This window comes from Magallana gigas, chromosome 2, assembly GCF_963853765.1.
Source record: "Magallana gigas chromosome 2, xbMagGiga1.1, whole genome shotgun sequence".
Lineage (NCBI taxonomy): Eukaryota > Metazoa > Mollusca > Bivalvia > Ostreida > Ostreidae > Magallana > Magallana gigas.
In genome coordinates this window covers 47511643-47533388 of record NC_088854.1, presented here as the reverse complement: position 1 = coordinate 47533388, position 21746 = coordinate 47511643, and the positions used below count along the sequence as shown (strand labels likewise).

The 21746-nt window shown below is 34.3% G+C and overlaps 1 protein-coding gene across 3 annotated transcripts in view; it reads right to left on the bottom strand.

The window, feature by feature from the left end:
• Positions 1 to 20246, bottom strand: part of LOC105320960 (uncharacterized) — a 41707-nt gene extending 21461 nt beyond the window's left edge. The window contains exons 1-3 of one of the 3 annotated variants that reach the window (XM_011419107.4): positions 19752 to 20246; positions 10682 to 10822; positions 6772 to 7042 (exon numbers count right to left, since the gene is read on the bottom strand). In XM_011419107.4, the coding sequence (XP_011417409.3) occupies positions 6772 to 7042; positions 10682 to 10822; positions 19752 to 19937 (598 nt within the window). In that variant the 5' untranslated portion in view covers positions 19938 to 20246. Of the gene's footprint in view, positions 1 to 6771; positions 7043 to 10681; positions 10823 to 14691; positions 14833 to 14873; positions 14931 to 19751 lie in introns of those variants that run through there. The other 2 variants (XM_011419108.4, XM_011419109.4) reach the window with 2 other exon arrangements.
• Positions 20247 to 21746: the final 1500 nt, after the last annotated feature.

Sequence of the window (21746 nt, the reverse complement as noted above, 5' to 3'; positions counted from 1 at the left end):
TATATAAATATCTTGTTACTTAGTTTATATTATCAAATAACCGTTAATTAAGTCTGCTGCACAGAAAAACATTTTAAAAGAGTTGTCAAAAATAACAGGTTTTAATTAATAGAGGGAGTGAAAAAGATTTTTTTCCCTTTTTTTTCTGAAAATATCTGTAAAAGATCAAATTTGCCCATAAATTTGGTACGATAGCATTTATAATTGGAGAAAACATTTAAAAAAATAACGTTATACACAAAAAGGTAAATAACTGCTTTGACAAAATTACCTAAAAATGTCATCTATAAGTTAAGCAAAATAGCTAGCTTTCTTCCGTATAAAAAGATTCCTTCATTTTAGTATCATTTGCACCAACAAGTCAACCACCTAATTCAAGGCCACTTAGCAACTATTTCCTGATTAAAGAAAGATAACTCTGACTGCATGGATGAATTGTCCAATATTCCATTATAAGGATGAAATATGGAATTTCTGTCAAATTTTGCCCCACAAGGCATGCTGACATGGTATTTATTTCAATTTCGTAACTTAGATTAGTGAGAATCATTATCACTTAAGGACGACAGACCCAATTCAAGATTTTGCACTTCTGCGCAGAAATCCACGCATATGCTATGCATGAATATGACTGTCGTAATTACGTATATCCAGGGTTGTCTCTAAGACCTGGGAGGCAGGGAATTTCCCCGCCTAAAGTGACGTAATTACCCGGCTATTATTGCATTTCAAACACAATCTAGCTATAAGCTAGACCCCCAGAACCCCTTCTACTTTTTTATTTCTCCCTTCTACTTCAATTTTTAGAGACAACCCTGTATATCAGAATAAGAGAAGATAATTAAATTTTTTATCTACTAAACATAATTTGTCATGCCAAACTATTTTTAGTGGAGAAAAATTAAGAATAAAAAATTAGTTTGAACTTCCTCTGTTTGCAACAATTCTGTTATATTTCCACAGTTTATAAATCCTAAAATGCCAAAAAGGCAGTTTATAGTCTTACAATTAGGTAGTTATTGAATTCATACATTAACCTAACAATATTTATATTTATATATATAACAGTTAATGTAACATCAGGCAATAATTAATTATGACCTTTTTAAAATGATATTTCTGAAGAAAAATGATCGAACCATGCAGTGAACTTTCACACAACCCCTCAAAGAATTTAGGTCGATGACCTATACTTTTTTTCTGTTCATCGGTAAGCTAATTGACTTTTAAATATTGCATTCTAATTAGAGTAAAAACTTTATTGCAGAATTTTTAAAATATCAATTTTTATACCACACCCCAGAAAATTCGCATTACTTTCTATTATATCTGAGGATTTTTGTACCCAAATTTTGAAACGTCCCCAGTGAAATAAGTAAGTCGATGATCATGTAATTTTCTTATTGATTTTTACTCACCATTAACTGATTAACATATCATTATATAAAAATTTTAATAAAAAATCTATTGTACCGGTAGATTAAATGAATTGGGTTTGCCATCCTTAAATGAGTATACAAATTAAGGATGGATAAAATTTTATCTCCCCCCCCCCCCCCCCCCCCCAAAAAAAAGAGGAGAAAATAAAAATCAAACTTAACATTTCAAACTACAGGATATCTGCAACCTTTCTTTCATCTGTGCTATATATTCAGACAAAAAACACTGATTTTTAAGATCTCTGTTAAAAGGAGCATACAGAACATTCTACCTTTCTGTAGAAATCCTTTTGGCTAAATGTAGACCTATTAATCAAGAATGAGTTAATTATAAAAAGTGTAGGAAACAGAAGATAGGTTTCCTGATTACTTCAAAGTTCTTAATTAGTTTCAATAATTTAGACTAAGTTAACACTTAAATAAATATCTCCTGATTTTGATTGGAATGATTTCATCTTCACTACAACTCCCCATCTATTCTTTAAATGTCGCCTATTGTAAGCATTTCAAAATTTGTGCAATTAAGCCAAGCAAGTGCTAGCAATTCAATTGTAGAATGATTTCTTGGGGGAAGAAGAAAAAAATTTCACCAAATCAAAACAGCTATGGAATATATATACTCACCTAAATTGTTTCTTTTGACAAAATTATTAGAAACATCCAAAATGTACCAGTGCACTCAGCATCCTATACCAGATAATAATAACACTCTCCAATGCACTGACTGATGCTGTGCAGTGATTGGAGGCCAGCAGCCCAGAATCGGCCAATCAGAAGCCAGAGCGGACAACAAGGAAGTAAAATTTCTATCTGTTGGTCAATAGAATCGATGAAGCAATGACAGGGGAGTCTGCGGATCAATAGAACAGCTCTGCCTCTGTGCTACAGTCTGCTCGCTGCATCAAATTAGTCAAACAAGTCTCCTGATGAGATCTTTATTAGATTACAGAGCATTGGTTAATTAAAAATAGAAATAAAATACAAGTGAGTTATGTGGTGAAGCAGCAAGGTTTTACTTTCAAAAGCTAGCCGTGTGTCCCTTGGTATGCAAAAAAAAACCCAACATCTTGATATTAAATGATTAAAGCTTTTTTTGGTAGCTCATACCATGGCAACTCTTAGTTTTAATTTGAATGTTGGCATTTTAAATTGTAACAGTTCTAGAGTTCTCTAAATTATGAAGCCAAAAAAAAAAATAAAAATATCTAATATTAATAAAAATGGCATAATACGTGTTACTTACCAAAAAACTATGACCATAATACATTTAACAAGCGGAATATTTTAGGAAGAAAATGATTTATCTACAACTATGCTTAGATTTCATTTAGCAAATTTCTTTATGTTTTTTGCGTGGGTCTCAGGGTCGCTGCAGAAATAATTTAAGTGAAGTAAATGCCGATGCAATGGGGACAATTCAGTTTAAAAATGAGCTAGCCTGGTTATAAGCACATGTTTATTTGGATGCGGATTGGGATTCCATGCCATAAGCACATGTTAAAGTTTAGAGGCACTAAAATTGTAAAGTTGTTCTTAAATAGTACAGAAACAAAGTATTCCCTTTAATAAAGAAATGATTGGCATGTTGCACCAACTGTCAGCATCAATTCATGGATTAAGTTTATATTCAGCCGAAACTACTACATGCTTCAAATAGCATATATTGTGATGTATTATTGTTTTCCAAAATTGTTTATCTTTACTTATCTTTAGAAACATATACATAAGGTCCAAATATTGCAGTCCTTTTTTTTAAAGGGCAGGAACTTATTCTTATATACGGTACATATATGCATGGTATTAAGCAATGGAAGCCACTTCAGCACTTAAAAGAACACAAAGTCATATAAAATAAAACCATTTAATAACACAGGTCTATAGTATTCCTGTACTTACAAGAATTTCATTTGCATGAGAAACGATATTCCAAGTTGTCACTTTAATTAACTACTTAATTTATTGGAGAGTGGGCTTCATTTCTATACAATCTTCTAATCAGTGATGGTGGCTTCTGATTTTAACCATGATGCCAATCGATCATTTAACCATGGGGTACTGGTACACAAATTTAACCATGGAGGGCTGCCATCATATGTGGAGAACCCGAAGGTTTTTTTATTTTAATTTAGATAAGAATGAGTCCTGATTTAAACAATAGGAGGTAGCTCTCTTTTTTGAAAATAAGTTTGCTTAATTTATAATATCCATGATTTAATTAAGAAGGATTCATCTACTGTTTGTTTACAGAAAGACAGAGGAGTCACAAGGTATACAAAATATTCACTTGCTGCTAATTCAGACATCTTTAAAGTCTGTATTTTTAAATACTGTAATAATAAATACACAAATTGGTTTCCAGTGAAAATGAAAGATATATGCTCTACAGCAGTCTGATAAAAAATCAAACCTTCCATTAGCTACATATTGTACTGATGTAGCAGGGGTTGGCAAGATGGAGTTAAAACAGACTGAAGGGCCAGTAGCTGATGATTGTACTAGTACTAGTAAACCATGGCCATCAAATGTATCTCCGCCAGCGAAAGATATCCATGCTTCATACATCCCACCAAAAGATGGCTTCCACAACAGAAGACAGTTCAAGAGGTGGCAGTACTCTATTGGGGTAACGATTTACTACGTAGAAAACTTAATTAAAGCAGGGACGTATATACGTCCCTGATTAAAGACATTAAAGAAAGTGAAAGTTGTCTTCGCATGCATTCCCCATTACATGCAGACAAATACAACATTCTTGCAATTGCATTGTCTAATTTTTTCCTGGCCATTATTAAAAGAAAAGGTATAGACACTTCGAGCTTTTAAACAATCAATTTCAGGCCAAATTAACAGAAATCAATCACCCCATAAAAATACTTATATCTTCGATTTGTTTACCTGTTCATCGAAGAAGTAACTAGACTAAGTCATACAGTAATAGAAATTTATGAATTCGGACATTAAATCAAGAGACAAACATTTGTTACAGCATGTTGTTTTAAAATACAACATACAATCAATAACCCTCACCACCGAAATTAAATCTATAAATGAAGGAGGTTTGACTTTGATCATTATCTTTATTCTTTAAACAGTCATGCAGTCAAAATTTCAGCAAATATAAAGAAAATTTTAGAGAGTGTTGATTCTTAATACAAATATTCTAAATCTCAAGTTTTATACAGCCAAAGGTTCTTGTTTATAAAAGTCACTTTAAAATTTGATTCAATGAATATGCTGCAATGATACATCAAAATGAAAATTATGTACAGCTTGCATCAATATGGAGTTTTACTTTAATTTGATGGCATATAACTTTATCATATTAATATGCTGAATTTCACCCACGTTCATGTTTCTCGTATGAAGGCCAGTAATCAAAATCAAATGCATTTGAACAACTTTTATGTACCAGGTATTGGCAGGTAAACAATTGTTATATAAAGTAAACAGAATTTATTTTCTTGTTCAATTTTTTAAATAAGTGATTCTGAAATCTGCTTCTGTTGATGTCCAAAATGTCATTGAAGAGGATTTCAACTTCAGAAATTGTAGCATTAATGTTTTAAATATATTTTCAACATCTTTGTTACATGTATGTGTATTATACTACACCACGTGTGTTGTTTCAACACGTCGAAGAAAACAGCTGACTGTTTCCACCACCAATAACATTGAAAGAAACAACGGATTTCTTCTGCTTACGGTCGAGTTAACAAAACAAATTCAATATTACGATAGTATCATATAATATGTTTATATGATATACCATGATATACCCCGGAAGCGGGGCTACTGTGAAATTTTATCTCCACTTCCTGGTTGCGTAGGTAACAACTCGTAAAATATTGCATCGAATGAATGAAACCTCTTAAAAGTTTCTTATGATTTACATAATAAGCCCAGGATCTTTCTATATACAATAAAGCCTCCATATTTACCTGCTAGGATCAAAAGATCAAGGTTGCTCTTTGTGGAACTTGCTGCCATTTTTAGATAGGGTACCAATAATTCTACACGCGAATGAAGGTGAACATGCCGGAAATAAAGTTGGAGAAAAATATAATCCTTCAAGTTTCGTTTTTAATAACCACAAATACTGAAGTTTACTTCATGTCAGTCCCTGAAATTTACCATCCATGACGATTTTAATCATTTTGATCATTTATAACGGCACAAAAATGTAAACACGATTTTTTGTGTTTGTGTTTTTGTCAGAACACGTTGAGCGCGGAGTGATTTTAGCCACAAGCCACTACAGGTGCGCTTAGTGCATATTGATCAGAATACACAACATTTCCGCATTCACAGAACTGTTATTTAGACGTCAATTAAGTTTTGACTTCGTTGTAAGATTTTCATAATACGCCAAAAAGTCAATGAAGAGACAATAACACAATAAAATGTGTTTTTTCTTTGTTATATTGACCTTTTTTCATCAATTGATCTATACATGTATATTAAAGGATGTTGTCTTAATCTTTTATTTAAACAATGTAATGTTTTCCTTTTTTCCTTTTTCTTTTTGAGAAGAAAATTTGTAACCTTTTCCCTCAAATCTACAAATGATTTATAATGAAAATATTTATGTCCCAGAATGTATCGCAACGTAATGACTTCCGTTTGACCCGACTATATCTAGAGTTGTCTTTCATTGTACACTTGAATCAAGTGGCCACTTGTCACATTTAGATTCAAGTAGTTTCCTCCATGAAGTATGCAGACTTAAAATATCAAACCCATGGCTATATATATTTAAAAAAACCCAGTGGCGACGGAAGCAAATTGAAAGTTGGTGGGGGCTAGACCAATCCTCAGAAATCTTGACAAGCAAAAAATAAAAAACCTAATTCCCAAAATCATGAAAATCCTAATCCGTGGGGGGTGGTGGGGTGGGGGGTATACCTATAGTTCCAAAAAAAATTCTTACTTACCAAGGAAATTTTTTCCCCCAAAATCATGAAATTATCCTGGGGGGTGGGGGTGGGGGGGGGGGGGGGTGGGCTAGTATAGTATACCTATCACTCCAACGTCTCAATATTTCAATCTTTTAAAGGTAAATTTAGGAACAATTATGTTTGCTGTGACAAAATGTTGGGGGCTGAACCCTCTATGATGCTATGTGCCTAATGGTTAGGTCTAACTTTGCAAAAAAAGGGGGGGGGGGGGGCTAAACCCCCCTAGCCCCCCCCCCCCCCCAGGTTCCAATGCCTATGAAAACTACACAGTCCATAAAAAAGAATGCTTGTCCTTTTTATAATATCATACATCTTTGAGTTATTAATATGCATGCCAAACAAATTATAAGACAAAATTTTACTATAAAAAAACCAACCTGAAATATTTGACTTCCACCGGACATGCTTCTTTCGCTTCCTTCGTGGAATTATGAACTCTTCTTCATCCGTGTCCATACTGTCAGAGGAATCGGAGAACAGGCATTCATTGGCGACTATATCTTCCCGACATTCCTGGTAGAATTTGGCACATTGGTCGATTGGCGGTTCATCACAGCTATAATCGTCAGCTAGAGCATGAAGTCTCACACTGATCAAGTCTGATGGGCTTCCTGGCTCAGCTACCACGATCACCGAGGGACCTTCGTCCTGAAAAGTCAAGGATAAAAAATCAGGGTAAAAAAATATTTGTCTATATAAGTAATAAATCAATTATATATACAGTCAAACCTCATTATCTCGAACTAGATGGGACTGTTAAAAAACTTTGAGATATCTGAGTATTCGAGATATTGAGCATGAAATACTTAAAATATAAGGGGTTGGGACTTACAAATCACTTCAACATATCCATTGTATTTTCGAGATATCAGTGTCAATCATATTGAAGTTCAACTGTACATAAAACTGAATCAAACAAATCCATGCATGCATGGAAATCTCTTTTTCCCCTACAGTGATCTTGTTACAGCTAATAGAAGTGTAAAATTAATTCACTTCTTATTGAAAGAAAACGCAAAATATGGATTTAAAATATCGTAAATAATTTAATATTGATAAGACACAATGGTTTGTTCTGGAATTTTTACCACCAAACTTGAAATTGAAAAAAGAATAACAATGGCGTTATTTGAGAGTAACAAATATGTTTTACGCCTGTATTTTTTCTTACACCTGTTGTTCAGATGTATCATATTTTATCAGATTTCTGGGACCTTAATAGAGATTTTCAAGAAACTTTCCACGGTTTTAATTTTAACACAATTAAGGATGTTTATAACAAAAGAATATCCTAGCAATAAAAATTTGTGAAAGTTCCAAACAGTTCCAAAATATTCTTTTGCTTTAAATTGAATGAGGTCTTTGCATTATCCAAATATAATGCCAAGTTCTATATAAATTACAACTCTAAAACATATTCATATGGTACATATATGTTTATATACACATGTATTGTAACACATATATTTATTGTATTAACTACATGTATGAATCATTTTACATACATTTACAGTTGACAAAACTAATGTCGATCTCAAAATTCTTTCCAATTATTTCATTATTGTTTAAAATGCATATGCCCCCCTGAAAGCCTTTGATTGGTGAATAAACATGTACAAATGTACTATTGTAAACATATACAGATACATTTACTATGTTTTCAGATTTTAGGTCGATCAATACTCTTTTTCCTGGCATATGGATCCCACCCTATTTATCACTGGGCACGCTTGATTTGTCTAAACCTTACAACCAGTGTACACTTTTTCTCTAATCAAGTGCAAAAGTGCACACTTTAGGTGTACACCGTCTCCACTTTGTGCAGGGCATGTGTTGGAAATTACACTCTTAATTTCAATATAGCGGCAAAATGGTAAGCTGAGAAATCTGCATAACTTCTTTTGTCAGCACATGAAATATGCTAGAGTTGATAGCTAGCGTAATTGTAGCACATATTGCGTGTGTAATATGAAAGTGTTCAAAGCATAAGAAAAATAAATTCATATTGTATTTTTTTATATATATATCAGGCGCGTAGCTAGGCGTACGCAAGTACGCAAGTGCTTCCATATCATTTTCAGAAAAGAAAAAAGAAATAAATTAAAAGAATAAAAATTAAATTTAAATAATGCTGATTAATGAAAACTTTCTTTTAGGAGTAAAAATTAAACTAAGCCGCTGTTATCTCAGAATTTGCTGAGAAATAGCATAGACGACTTGCCTTTCTTTTTCAATAAATAAAAAAAAATTGCTCTTCTGTTATATTCTTTTATTATTTGCATGCAATTCTATAGCCTGAGTGATCGTGACAATGATTATGAATAGATTATCGAGATAGAAATAACGGAATCTTAAAGTTTAAATATATGAGTATTTATGTAGACAAAAATGTTATAGACCATTAGGAGAGAAAGCACAAGACTTTTTAGATATAGAATAAATTGATTAAATTAATTACATTATAAATAAGGCACTACTTTTTTTTCTTTATCGTTAATATTATGATGATGAAGTAAGCATTTTACACATTAAAAATTGGGGGTATTTTGATGAAACTTCTTTTTCTGGATACTCCAAATTAAGTGTTTGAAATGCCGAAAACTCGCCAGCTTCCGGGCGTCCTGGCCCCCCACCATGGCTTCGCTCTGTACCCATTGGGGGGGGGGGGGGGGCTCAAGGCGGCCCCCAAATCCCCTGCCTTAGTTTGCTTCCACAATAAGGAAGCCTTAGCTACGCCCCTGTATATCAAGAAATTGTGTTTTGTCAGCAAAAGTCGACAGATACAAGTATAGTGTATTAAGAAGTGCAAAAAGATAGTTTTATATGCTTTTATTTTTCAATGCATATGAATGCACTAGCGCTTTAGTAATTTTACCAGATTATACTTTTCAGAAAGTAGCGGTAAATTTACTTCTTTTTATTTTTTTTTTTTTTTTTGTGCACTACAATAACTTTACTCTTTTGCTGAGCATTGGGTCTCTCCTAAATAAATTTATTAACAACTTTTTAATATATTATAGCCTATTTAAAAGAAACAAACACATACTGTACTTTGCATGTACCTGAAAACTGGCAAGGGTAGCAATGGATTACAAAAATTATTTTTTTCAAGAGCTATTAAAAAGAGAGAAAATGTCCAACAAACAGAACTCCTCGGCAACCGTTACTACTTTGGCATCCATATTGAAAATATACACTACACCAAATTTCGCTTTTTATAAGGTGTAAATCATCTACACCAGGTGTACAACAGTGTAAACAAATCAAGTGCGCCCAGCGACCTAGTTAAGTTTTATGATACATGTATTCCATTTGAAATCATATGTAAAAAGACTGTAATTACGCATTCTTGACATGTTAGTTAATTTTTCATTTTTAAAGATTTTCTTATATTATGCCACAGTTCTACAGATGACGAAGAAGTGAAATGTTAAGAACAAAAATTCACAATTTGGGTGGATATTAATAATCATATTAATTAAGAGGGGGGGGGGGGGGGGGGGGGGTGGGGGAGGGGGGGGGGGGGGCTAGTGAACTATAAAAAAACATTCCTATCTGACCCTCATTATAAATTATAATGCATTTGGGCTAGACCATATCACAGTATAACATTTTCAATAGAAACATTAACTTTTAAAATAATCCGAATTGTTCATGTAAATTTAAGGTAACTGTAAATTTCAAGATACTGACTAACTGTTTGCAACAGTTTGCATGAATAATAAATGTATAAATTATTGGAATGATTTTCATTCATTCTATTTATTTAAATGGTTAAAAAATAAAATGACAGAGTAGGATAAGTGCACAGATGTTTTTTTATCAACTTGGTGTTGAAGTTATCTCCCTTTTGCTGTCCTAGTTCTCCGGATACACCTGCAAGGCAATTTCGCCTGTCTGGCATGTACCGTATCTGGCTTTATTCATGAAACTCCAGTGTGCATTCAAGCATACAGAACATGACAGAAGGCAAACTGTTTTCCCACCGCTGACAGAAACAGTGGCAACAATATCAGAATGCACTGGGTGACTACCTTAAAGCCCCGCAAGTTTGCACCAATATTCAAAATTTCATAATTGAATAAACAGTATATCTAATGCTTACAGTAATCAAGACGGCCGCTAGTATAAACTACACAGTGGGAGATGGGGGGGGGGGGGTATTAAAGTGGAGGATTTATCCTGTTCTGTTTCATGCGATCTCTCACAGAGGTTGATTCTGTCTCACAAATTTCTATATGAATTAAAAAAAAAAAAATTTGTCAAATTATCCAAATATGAACATACCAGTTTGTCCATGCCGCATATATCCATATCCTCACTGCTGGATAAATAGATGTCATTGATGATGTCATCGCTGTCAGATTCGGGGTACGAACGCAGCGAACTCAAATCCGCAACCTCTGTTGGTAATACGTCCACCATCATCTAGAAATATTCCATTGGTTGTCATTATCTTTTTTTACAGTTTACGCAAGTAACAAGAGTTATTCGGGTTGAAAAGAGAGGGAATAAAACTTGAACACATCATTGCCCCTGACAGATTATAGTGCATGAATTTGATTTGTAAATTGCTAGCATCAGACTTCAATTGATGCAGCTTTAGTGCATCTCTGATTTTGTTCTATGAATCAAAATGAATAAATATACAATTGTATTTGTTATATCATGTGACAAGTGCAGGGTTTAGGGATTTAAATTAGCATTTTTTTAAAATTATGTTAGTTTCTTTTTAAAGCTAGAGTCCAGTAATAACATTTTAATGAACTCTGAATCGAACTACTTTCTACACACACACACATCCACATACAGTTCATTCATCCTAGCTTCTATACTACAGGTTGTAAGAATACAAATATTTGATCAAGTATTATAGTGTGATAAAGATGTTCACAAGGTATGCACTGACCCCAATAACATCAAAGCAAACAAATAAAGGAATTCAGCCTTTTAAAAATCCCATCTCCTAACCATTGTTAATAGCCCTTGAAAATAGCCATGGAAATAAAAGAACTGCATGGCAGTATTCAGTTAAGTTGCAATAAAATTCTACACCCATTTCCGAGATAATTGCATAAATACTGAAAATATACCATAACAAATTGCTTACAGATTTATATTTTCAATACTGAAGGGATCAATAGTCATAGAAATGTGGAGTCCCGAAAAGAAATTTAGATTATTAGAAGACTCTCAAAACTGGCCATGATTCGGTTTGTCCTTCATGCATCACTCTCAAGGGTAATTTCCATTTTCCCCTTTTAAGATTACAGGAAAATAATTTAAAGGTAGAAAAAAAATCTCACACCAAGGTTGAACCAACAGAGAGTAAAATGTCTCATATCACATTTATGTGAATATTAACATCTTTTCTCAATGACAGGTCAAGGTTAAAACCTCAAGGTGTACTGATGACTAAAAAATTTCATGCTAAAGCAGTACATATACTGATGATTCAAAAAATGCCAGATCTAGCAGTACTTAATGAGTTATAAATTGCTTGGGCTCAAGGAGTACTGATGTGTGTAACTTATATAATGCTGGCTCAAGCAGTACTGATTACTTATAAAATGCTTATTCTCAAGGAGTACTACATGTTAGTGACTTATAAAATGCTAAAAAAAATTCTGACTCAAGCAGATGTATTTTTGACTTATACTAAGCTGGCTCATGCAGTATTACATGTAGTGACTTAAAAAAAAAATCCTGGCTCAAGAAGTACTGGTGCCTATTCACTTATGAAATGCTTGCTAACGAAGTTTTGATGACTTATGAAATGCTGAATTATATAAAGAAGTATTGATGAAATTTTAAGCTGACTCGAGCAATACTGATGACTTACGAAATAAGCATCACCCAAAATGTCTATAAAACTACTATATTAAATGCTTTACAAATCTGTGCAAGTTGTCAAAAAGAACTTTAAAATTTATTTTTTATGATTTTTTATGAACATTTTGTAAGTTTATTCATGACTAAGGTACATGCAATACATTCGTACATGTATATTGTAATCATTATACATGAACTAGTATATTGATTATTTTATTACTAGAGGTTCAAGACCCTATGTAATTTCCTTATTCCCAGAAACATTATGTCATGTCTGTTGTGTCCTTGTATATAACACAGCCGAGCTTGATCCTTCTTTGAATTTAACAAGGTTGTTACCATGTCATTTTCAATGTCTACAACCATGATATCACATTCCAGCAGGGTGATAAACAATACACCTTGAACGAGAGTGCCTTTCTTGTAAATACCAGGGATTGTAAAGCTATCTCTTGAGGTTCTTGTGGAGTTCAATACAGCAAATTGAGAGAGAGAGAGAGAGAGAGAGAGAGAGAGAGAGAGAGAGAGAGCTAATTGTATTCTAAGGGAGAGCCTTCCAAAAGACTTATCATATCCACGTAAAGAGTTAAAACTAAAAGGCTGGTATAAAGTATTAAAAGTGTTCTCCACCAAGTCATATAATAAGAATTCTGTACTGGTTGTAGAGGAAAGTGAATATTCTGAGACTGTAGTGAAGATTACACAGTCTTTATAATAAGCAGTGCCCATTAATGGGATGTAGTGGAGAGTGCATCACTACAGGTTAATCATTAAAAGGAAAGTGCATCTCCTGGACTGTTCAGAAAAGTGCACATACTGAGTCCCTAACAAACAGCAAATGTAGAGGGAGTATAAGAGGGTGCATCTTTAGGGTTGCAATGGAATTTCCATATAAAAAATCTGCCTAGAGAAAAGTGCCCTAGAATATTCCCTGGTTTAGTTATGGGTCATAGTGGAGAGTGTTCCTCCTCCAAACTTGGAACATATAAAAGATAACATTTCCATAGTGAACACCCATAAATTATCATAGTAGACAGACCATTTCTAGAGTTTTATCGGTAATAATCTCCAGTTGAGGTAATAATTGAGAAAAAGCATGTTGTAGAAAGTGAAAATAACACTTTATTAATTACTGCAGCTGGTTTCCAATCTACTAATAAACGGTTTCCCAAAGACGTCGGCCAGTTGTACTCTCAAATAAACTTAGTACAGATTCTACTATTGCATGTCATGAAAAATCAACTTTATGTTCATGGTCGTTATTGGAAAGATCTTCAAGGATGTTGGATTTGCTCAGTGCACTGAAGAAGGAGATGGCTTAAAACATTCTAGAGACTGTGTTACAGGTAGAGCACCCAAAGAGACTCGAGTTTTTACAGTTGTTTGATTTGTTGACTCAGTGCTGCTCATAAGAGATTCAAGAATTTCCTTAAGAAGCTCTTGAAAAGTTAGGGCTAGCCATTCAAATTGCAATGCAATTATACAGTCTCCAATTGGAAAACATTCCAAGAAATTCCTTAAATAGTGCATCTTGAAGACAATTAAATAAGGTTTAGGCAAAAAGAAATCTCTGTTCATGAATACTAGAGTTTTCTACTGATGGGATAGTAAATCCTCTATCCCATTTTGAGGAGTCTCCGTAAATGAACAAGGACCCATTCTTGTCGCACACACAGCCCTCCTTTCTACTTCATCTAAACCTGATGGGAAACATGTAATTGAACATGCTCATAATCATCTGTTCGTAGGGTGCTCTCATGACGGTTTTTCATGTGACTTTATTATTTGATTTGTTGATCAGAGTGTTGTCAAAACAACACTTTGATTCAGAGTCTGATCTCATTGTCAAATGAATTTTTAATCAGAAATATTTTATACATTTTCCATTTTGATATCCTAGATCTTTCTACTAAAAGGATAGGTTTTTTATCGACAAAGTTGAATGCTTTTTGTGTGAGTTATTAAAAAAACCCACTAATGATCATTTCCGTTCATTCAAATTAGGACAACATAATTATGAAAAGCTAAATTGATAAACAATCTTCTTCCCTTTCACTGACCCAGTTTGGTTTAAAATATATGAAACTAGTGTTCAAGTGTATCAGTATTTCAGATAACTAGGAAACATTTGTAGTTTTTAATCTATAGCTAGGGCACATATTTGTGATTAAAAAAGGAAAAACAACTGCGGAATATGTTTGCAAAGTTCGATCATTAGATAAAATAGATACAGGATGATTGCACTGAGTTTGTATATATAGGTGTGTTCTGCATCATTACACAGGAATGCCAAGGTGTCCAGATGATCTGTCACCTGTACGTGTGTACATTTACACAGGTATTCCACCGAAAAATTACAGCTTTTACATAATTACATAAATATACAAGCAAGATATCACCAAACAATGACCATTCACTCTCAAAGTTTTAACCTTTTTGAATGCAACTGCAAAGTTTTCACCTACCTCATTCTCTTTATAATTATGTCCTTAATGATAAAAATTAATCCAAATTCACAAGATGAATCTGCGTTGATTTTATTTTGTGTTTTATTGTGCAAAGTACACATAACACATAGCAGAACTTGGTTCAGGTAAACAGATTTACCTCTATCAGAGTTTTACCTGGGCAGACAGGTACAACATACCTGAACTCCTACAGGATTTTCCCTGCATGACCTACTTCCCATGGCACTGTCGGGATCTTAATACCACACCCTAAATACTCAAGTGACTGATATGGATATTTGTTTATGCCTTAGAATCATTTTGGGGCAGCTTTCAACATTGGTAAGGGCAGAATATTTCATGCCATAAATTAAAAACATGACTTCAATGCAAAAATAAGATTTCCAGATAATTTAAAGGGTTTGACAGAAGAACAACACATTTAAAAATTTATGTCAACTCTGTAAAGGTTGATTCAAATAATTCTTAAAACAAATATCCGCTGAACTGTTTCCTCTCCTTTCTAAAGATATGTAATATAAAGCAATGTAGCAAAACATGTACATCAATTTTAGCTAGCTGTCTGATTCAAAATATGTTAAAAATCACCCCCCTCCCCCCTCGACCTATACAGAGCTCATGTATAGATAGTCGAGCACAACTAATGAGATAGAAGCTGGAGGTATCATGACGGATTGACACACCCAGGAAATCAGGCATTATTCACCGAGATCCAGGCTTGTGTTTGTGTGTTTGATAGAGAATTGATTTCTCATCTTCTGCTCAAATAATCTTCCGTGATTCAAACAGAGTTATGATAAAAGTGCTTTTTTAGTGCATCAGCTACTGACATCAAGTCTCTCAATAATTTCTCGAAGTTCATTTGAAATCATTACGGAAAACAAGGGCAACCTGATTTGCTCTAGAATGTACCCAAGTTAAGAAACAACATACAACTGCAGATGGTACATATTGTAATAGGGCCTATTTTTGATTTGGTTACAATTCAAAACCTCGCTTAAAAGCAAACCGATAAGGTATCTCCTGTTATTAGCTGTTAACCTGTAATTAATTAATCTAAAAGTGCAAGATTGCTGAGCTTTTTCCAGTCATTGAGGAAAAAATATCAAGGGACTTACGTCAAAGCATCTTCTGTATTATTCATCTGGATTTTACAACATTTGCAAAATTAGCATTATGACACACCGAGTTGTTAATACCGGTTTTGAAGAAGAAGAAAAACAACCTCTTATTTAAAAATTGTGATGTTCAATGCCCTAGTGTCATCACATATTTAAGGGAGAAAAAATTGTCTATTTTAAAGGTCAGACATCTACTCTTACATATATCGCAATCTAGATAAAGCAATGGGGTATCAACTTGCTCCGTGAATGAACTTATATCCTTTACATAAATGAATAAGCTACACATACATCTTACTCTCTCACCTGGTCAGGTCTTCAATGTGGAATAAACCATGCATGAAAGTTTAGCCCCAAAACGGACATTTCATGCATGAGTGCTCCTAGCTTGACTAATAGATGACTGATTATGGTCAATTGATTGGGCATATAATTTGGTTATAGTCTTTGCAGGTGTCCCCCATATGAAGTGTCCTATAAAACACTAGTACCTAACACAAGTGTTGCATAATTGATGAGAAAATATCATCATATTTTTCGCACATTCGGTGCAGAATTACCTGTGTATTATATTATGTAATTAGATAAGATTTTTTTAGAGACGTGCATCAATCAATGAGACAGCGCTGAATCATTATTAGGATGGTCCACTGCCACAGACCACAGCTATACGGCTCTTCCGACGTGATACACACCAAGCCCTGCGGCACCTAGCACCATAAGTAACAAACAGCTTCGGTCTTCTTGCATCGTCTCAAGCAGCGGTTTTTTGGGGGGAACATGTACATAACAAGGCTCCAACTGTGAAAAGATCATCCATTTGGCAATGATTTGGTATATTGCTAAGTCTACTGTAACTTGTCAGGATCCAGGAGAGTCATTTCAGGCTATCAAGAGATCATGAATTAGAGTAAAAAACGAGGAGATTTAAAGTTAAGAGATTGATTTTCCGTCATGGTCTGATCCTGTACAGAGGGATCTAACAGACAGTCAGTAGATGGCCTGATAGACAGTCAGTAGATGGCCTGGTGATAGAGAGAAATAAAAGTTCCGATCATTGTCAATCTGCCTGCCATTGACCAATTCCTTCGATGTACAAATAACAACAGAGACAATGTATACCTTTGTAAGCCCTCAGGTAATGACAGGTCCTGTACAACTTAGTCAAATCCATCCAATTATATGCAAATAGCGAAGCATGCAAAATTAGCCTTCAATACATTGTCATCCATGTTAAAAACGCAAAAAAATGGATAGAGTTGAAAACATGCAAATTCTTTAGTAGTGATTGTGTACATTTAACTAGAAGGTTTGTAAACAAGTTACTTATAAATAATAGCAAGAATGTAAACACTGTAAAAAAAACAAGAGCATGATCGATCATAAATGTAAACAATTCACAGCCCAAATGGAAAATAAAATGTAATTTGAAAAAAGTTGATTTGGAATACTAAATGCTCATGTGGAACTTATTGCTATTACATGTATGGGTTTTCTGGATGATGAATTAGACAATAATCAATGAATCATTTATATCAAATGTACAGCAAACATATTTACCAGGACTATAATCAAATGCTCTTCATACATAGGATATTAGGTAGCCAAACATTAACCGGTAGTCATGAATCTCTTGCATGGGAAAAGTGCACCTATAAATTTTCACACACAATACAACTTTTGCAGAGAGGGTTCCATATCATTCTTATAAATGGTACAACACAGGATGCACAAATAATTTTGGTGCCCATCTCTTAGTGAGGCAGTTGTCACAGAATTGGAATAGGAAACTCACTGGTACGAGTTAGTACGTCTGGGGTTAAGCTTTTCAGTTTTAATGAACCATAATTGACCGAGTCTAGCACATGTTGGAATCGCAGACAAAAAACCTTTAATGTTATATTGCATTTGTGTGATTTTTCCCAGATGATTTATAACATGTGGTGGTTTCAAAAAATTATGAGAACAATAGTTGACACTTTTATTTTATTCTAGTTGTTGGCATATTTTTGGGAAGTGTAAACCAGACATTAATTACTACAAAACCAATCCCTACGTGTCGGTTTTATTTTTCAATTTCCATGAAACAGAACAAGATACAGTAACTTAATTTTAACGATTTCAAGTGAATTAAAAAACAGGATGACAGTTTGTTATCAAGCATAATTTTGCTGACCATCAGAAATATCTGCCCAGGTCACAGAGAGATAGTTCTGTCGACCATGATATATGTGGGTTTTTGTTACCAGGCAAATAATTCTGACAAGAGCGATCCAGACATATAAGGACCTGTTTACTTGTGCTATGTCTGAACCTCGTCATAGCTATTCATGCTTCAGTGAACACAGACCATCATTTACTAATGCATACTTATGCTACAATCTGTATACCAGTATACAGTGCGGTACTAGCTGTTACAAAAAATAAAACCTACATATACTGCACCCCCCCCCCCTTCCCCACACTTTAGTAAATCAATGATTATTTAATAATTTTACAAGTGGGGGAAAAATTCTGTGAATTTTGACGGTTTAACAGAGATGAGACATATCCCCCCAGTATACGACGACGACAGCGGAAGAAGACATCCTTCTATTGAGCTGGTTAAAAATTCAATGTTACATTCTTCTTGAGGGTCCTCATCCTCCGGTCATGCAATCAAGTACGTATGTCTGTGCTGTACTGTGTCAACAGCACGCATGAATGTGATTCATTCGTGTAGTGAACCCTCAGGTAATCCAATTATTGCTACACACAAAAATAATCCAATCCTCAGGTTTTTAAAGTTTTGTAATGGACACCCCCTCCCCACTCCCCACCCAATAAAATCAATGAGTGGTTATTTATTATGTCTTCACCTATTAGTCATCATATTTATAAAAAGACATGATAGAATTTCAGTTTGGTAAAAATCATGGGATGGAGATTGTTATATGAGACATTCAGGACATCCTTGTAGTATCACCTGATTCATGCATCAAACTATGATGACATTACGATACCAGATGACAAGCAGAAATTGTTTTTTAAATGCTAAAAATAGTGATTCTTTGCATACATTCCACCTTTTCAAAAGAAATTCTCACGACAATCAGTTTTATAACACTGTATTGTGCAACGATTTTCAATGACGTCTCATGTATGCATGATCTTGGGGGGCTATTTTTACCTTTACAGGTGAACCCAGTTTTTATCTACCCATTGTCCCTAATATATAGATGGAGCCCTTGTATATAATTGTGAGGTCCACAACAATAAAATAGTTTACAGGTCACTTACAAAAGGACCCTAACCAGCATTTGTACCCGTCCGACACATAAAATTTGCCTCAATTAAGATATAGTTTAGATATGGGAACATCTTCTCCTTAGGTACTAATGCTTTCATGGTTAAAGGTCACTTAACAGCTAGTTTAGTAGACAGCAACTAATTCTGTAAAATCGTCCCCTTCAAAACTGAAATTTTGAAAATGACTCCTTTCGAGTGGTAGAATCTGACCCACATGTGTGACAGCTAGATCACTTAGTGTTAGTACTTGCTAACATTTGAACAAGGAACAGTTTTAAGTGTACAATTTGCCGTGTCAGAGGTCTGAGGGAGGATTTGGTTATTGCAAAATTATAGACAGGGAGATATTAATTCAGATACGTTTTAAATAAAAAAAAAAAGATTTCTAAATGCCCAGTTAAGACATCAATTTGCATTATGTTGCAATAGTAAAAGTAAAAACCGGTGAATTCACCTCCTGTTCATTAGATGAAGATCAATGGCCACAGTACATTTGCATTGTAAGCAGAATGCTTCAAATTACATCCTTTATGACTTATTTCAAAACATTACTTTGTTTTTGCAAAAAGAAATATATATTGGGTCCACCCTCGTGAATAAATACATACATCTTGGATAAATGTCATGTTGTTGGTTTTTTTGTCTTACCTGTTTGAGATCAAAGTAAAGAGATTTCAGCATAGCATCCATGGTCAGCAAGTTAATTAAATCCGTCAAACAGAAAAACAATTTTACACTTTGCACAAAACTCAAGCTAAACTGAAAAGTGACAGTCTCTCTGTACACAAACACTAACAAACATTGTAAACAGAAATCTACATCATCAGGGTTCATCCCGGGGTACTTCAACCATGTACTTCAGATATCGGGTCTTAAAACACTGACAGAAAGAAATCATAGACTACTCCCATTCAATGCAAATAAAATCTCCCCCAAAACACAATTATCATATTCTCGGCAAGTTTGCTTCCTTAAAACATATATATATTTTCCTCTTTGAAGGCCTCAGATATATCTCCGGATAACTTCACAATAATCCCAAATCAAGCCTACACAACACACAGGAAACACACATCCGATGACACTTAGCCCCGCGTCCTGTCGGCTCACAAGCACCTGCAAAGGGAGGAAACACACGAGCCTAAATCCCCTGAGTAACGACTAGTACAGACTTAGCAGGCCTGGACTGATGTTTACCTGAGTTATATTAGGCCGGTCTCTTTCTCCCTAACATAGGCCCAAGATGATTCACATAGTGTTGGTCATAAAACTGTAATCTATATTGCATCATATATCACTACACAGCTATTGACACTAAGTGTCCAATGTTTTTCCCTGCGAGTCACAATAAAGGGAGGTAATTCTCAACAAAACACTGCATCCAAAAGGGGGATAACTTGGTCAAGTAAAATTTGTTAATCTTATGATGCCTCCGTTGTCTGGAAATTGTAAACGCCTTTCAATATGAATCACAGTTGATTTTGCATCACTTGTAAACTGTTTACACTGCATCAGATCCTACACAATTCCAACACAACTAAGAGACACTGCAAGGTCTTAAAAATGTTTTTTTCAAATACATTAAAACATCTCTGAGGCCACATAATACCAGTATTTGTTTTTCAGTTGTTCATATTCATCATAGTGATGCAAATACTTTCAACACAAACACAGATCCATTATTACCTGATAGGCTGTTTTAAATAACCTGTACTGAAACCAGATTTCTCAAGATAATTTACAACCGAATACTTTTACGTTTTGTGTTAAAACGACCTTGTGTTTGCATGACCTTACTACCCTGAAAAAGGACCTTCCATTGTACTAAAGTCATTGCTGAAGGTGATTTAGTGAAGACAGTTATAAAAGAAATATCTCTTTCTCTCTTTCTCTCTCTCTCTCTCTCTTTCTCATCATTAATTATGACTGATCATCAAATTCATTGCCAATTTAGACAAATAAAGATGAATGACTTAATCTCTAACCTGTAAATAAGACACTTCGCATCTAAAAAGCTAAAAACAATGAAGCTTTGTCTTCATTAGTAAACTAGGTACATGTATTGATACACCTAGTACGTTGTGTTCTCACTTGCGTCCCAAATATCAACCAACATGTAACTCTATGCTTCATTACTCAAGCACAACAAGTTTGGGGGTTTTTTGGGAGACTTTCTTAGGTAACACGCACATGCAGGTCTAACTTACAAACTATATACCGATAAAACATTTTAAAAAGAAAATCAATAAAACTTACACACAAAGCAGGGTGTCAATGCACCTTCACATGCACATTCAAAGTCAGTTTTTTGCAGTCTGTCTGAACTCGGGCTGGATGGAGGCTTTTGACACTTCAGACATTGCAGGCCAGTGACATCCCCAGGGTTTGTCTTAGACCAGTTTGTTAAGTGGTTGGGTTTGTTTATCAAGCATAAATTTGTGGGGATATGAAATTATAGTGATAAAACTAATATCATGTCTAGAAAAACAAGCTGCAAATAACTAGCCTAAGGACAGAAGTTTGTGAGGATGGCCTGCAGCAGTTGTAAAATATTTTCTTTCTCCTTGAATAATTATATAAGATTAATTGTAAATACGCAAAGAAAACATATGGAAAAATAAAGTTGATTTCGTTAATTGTTTC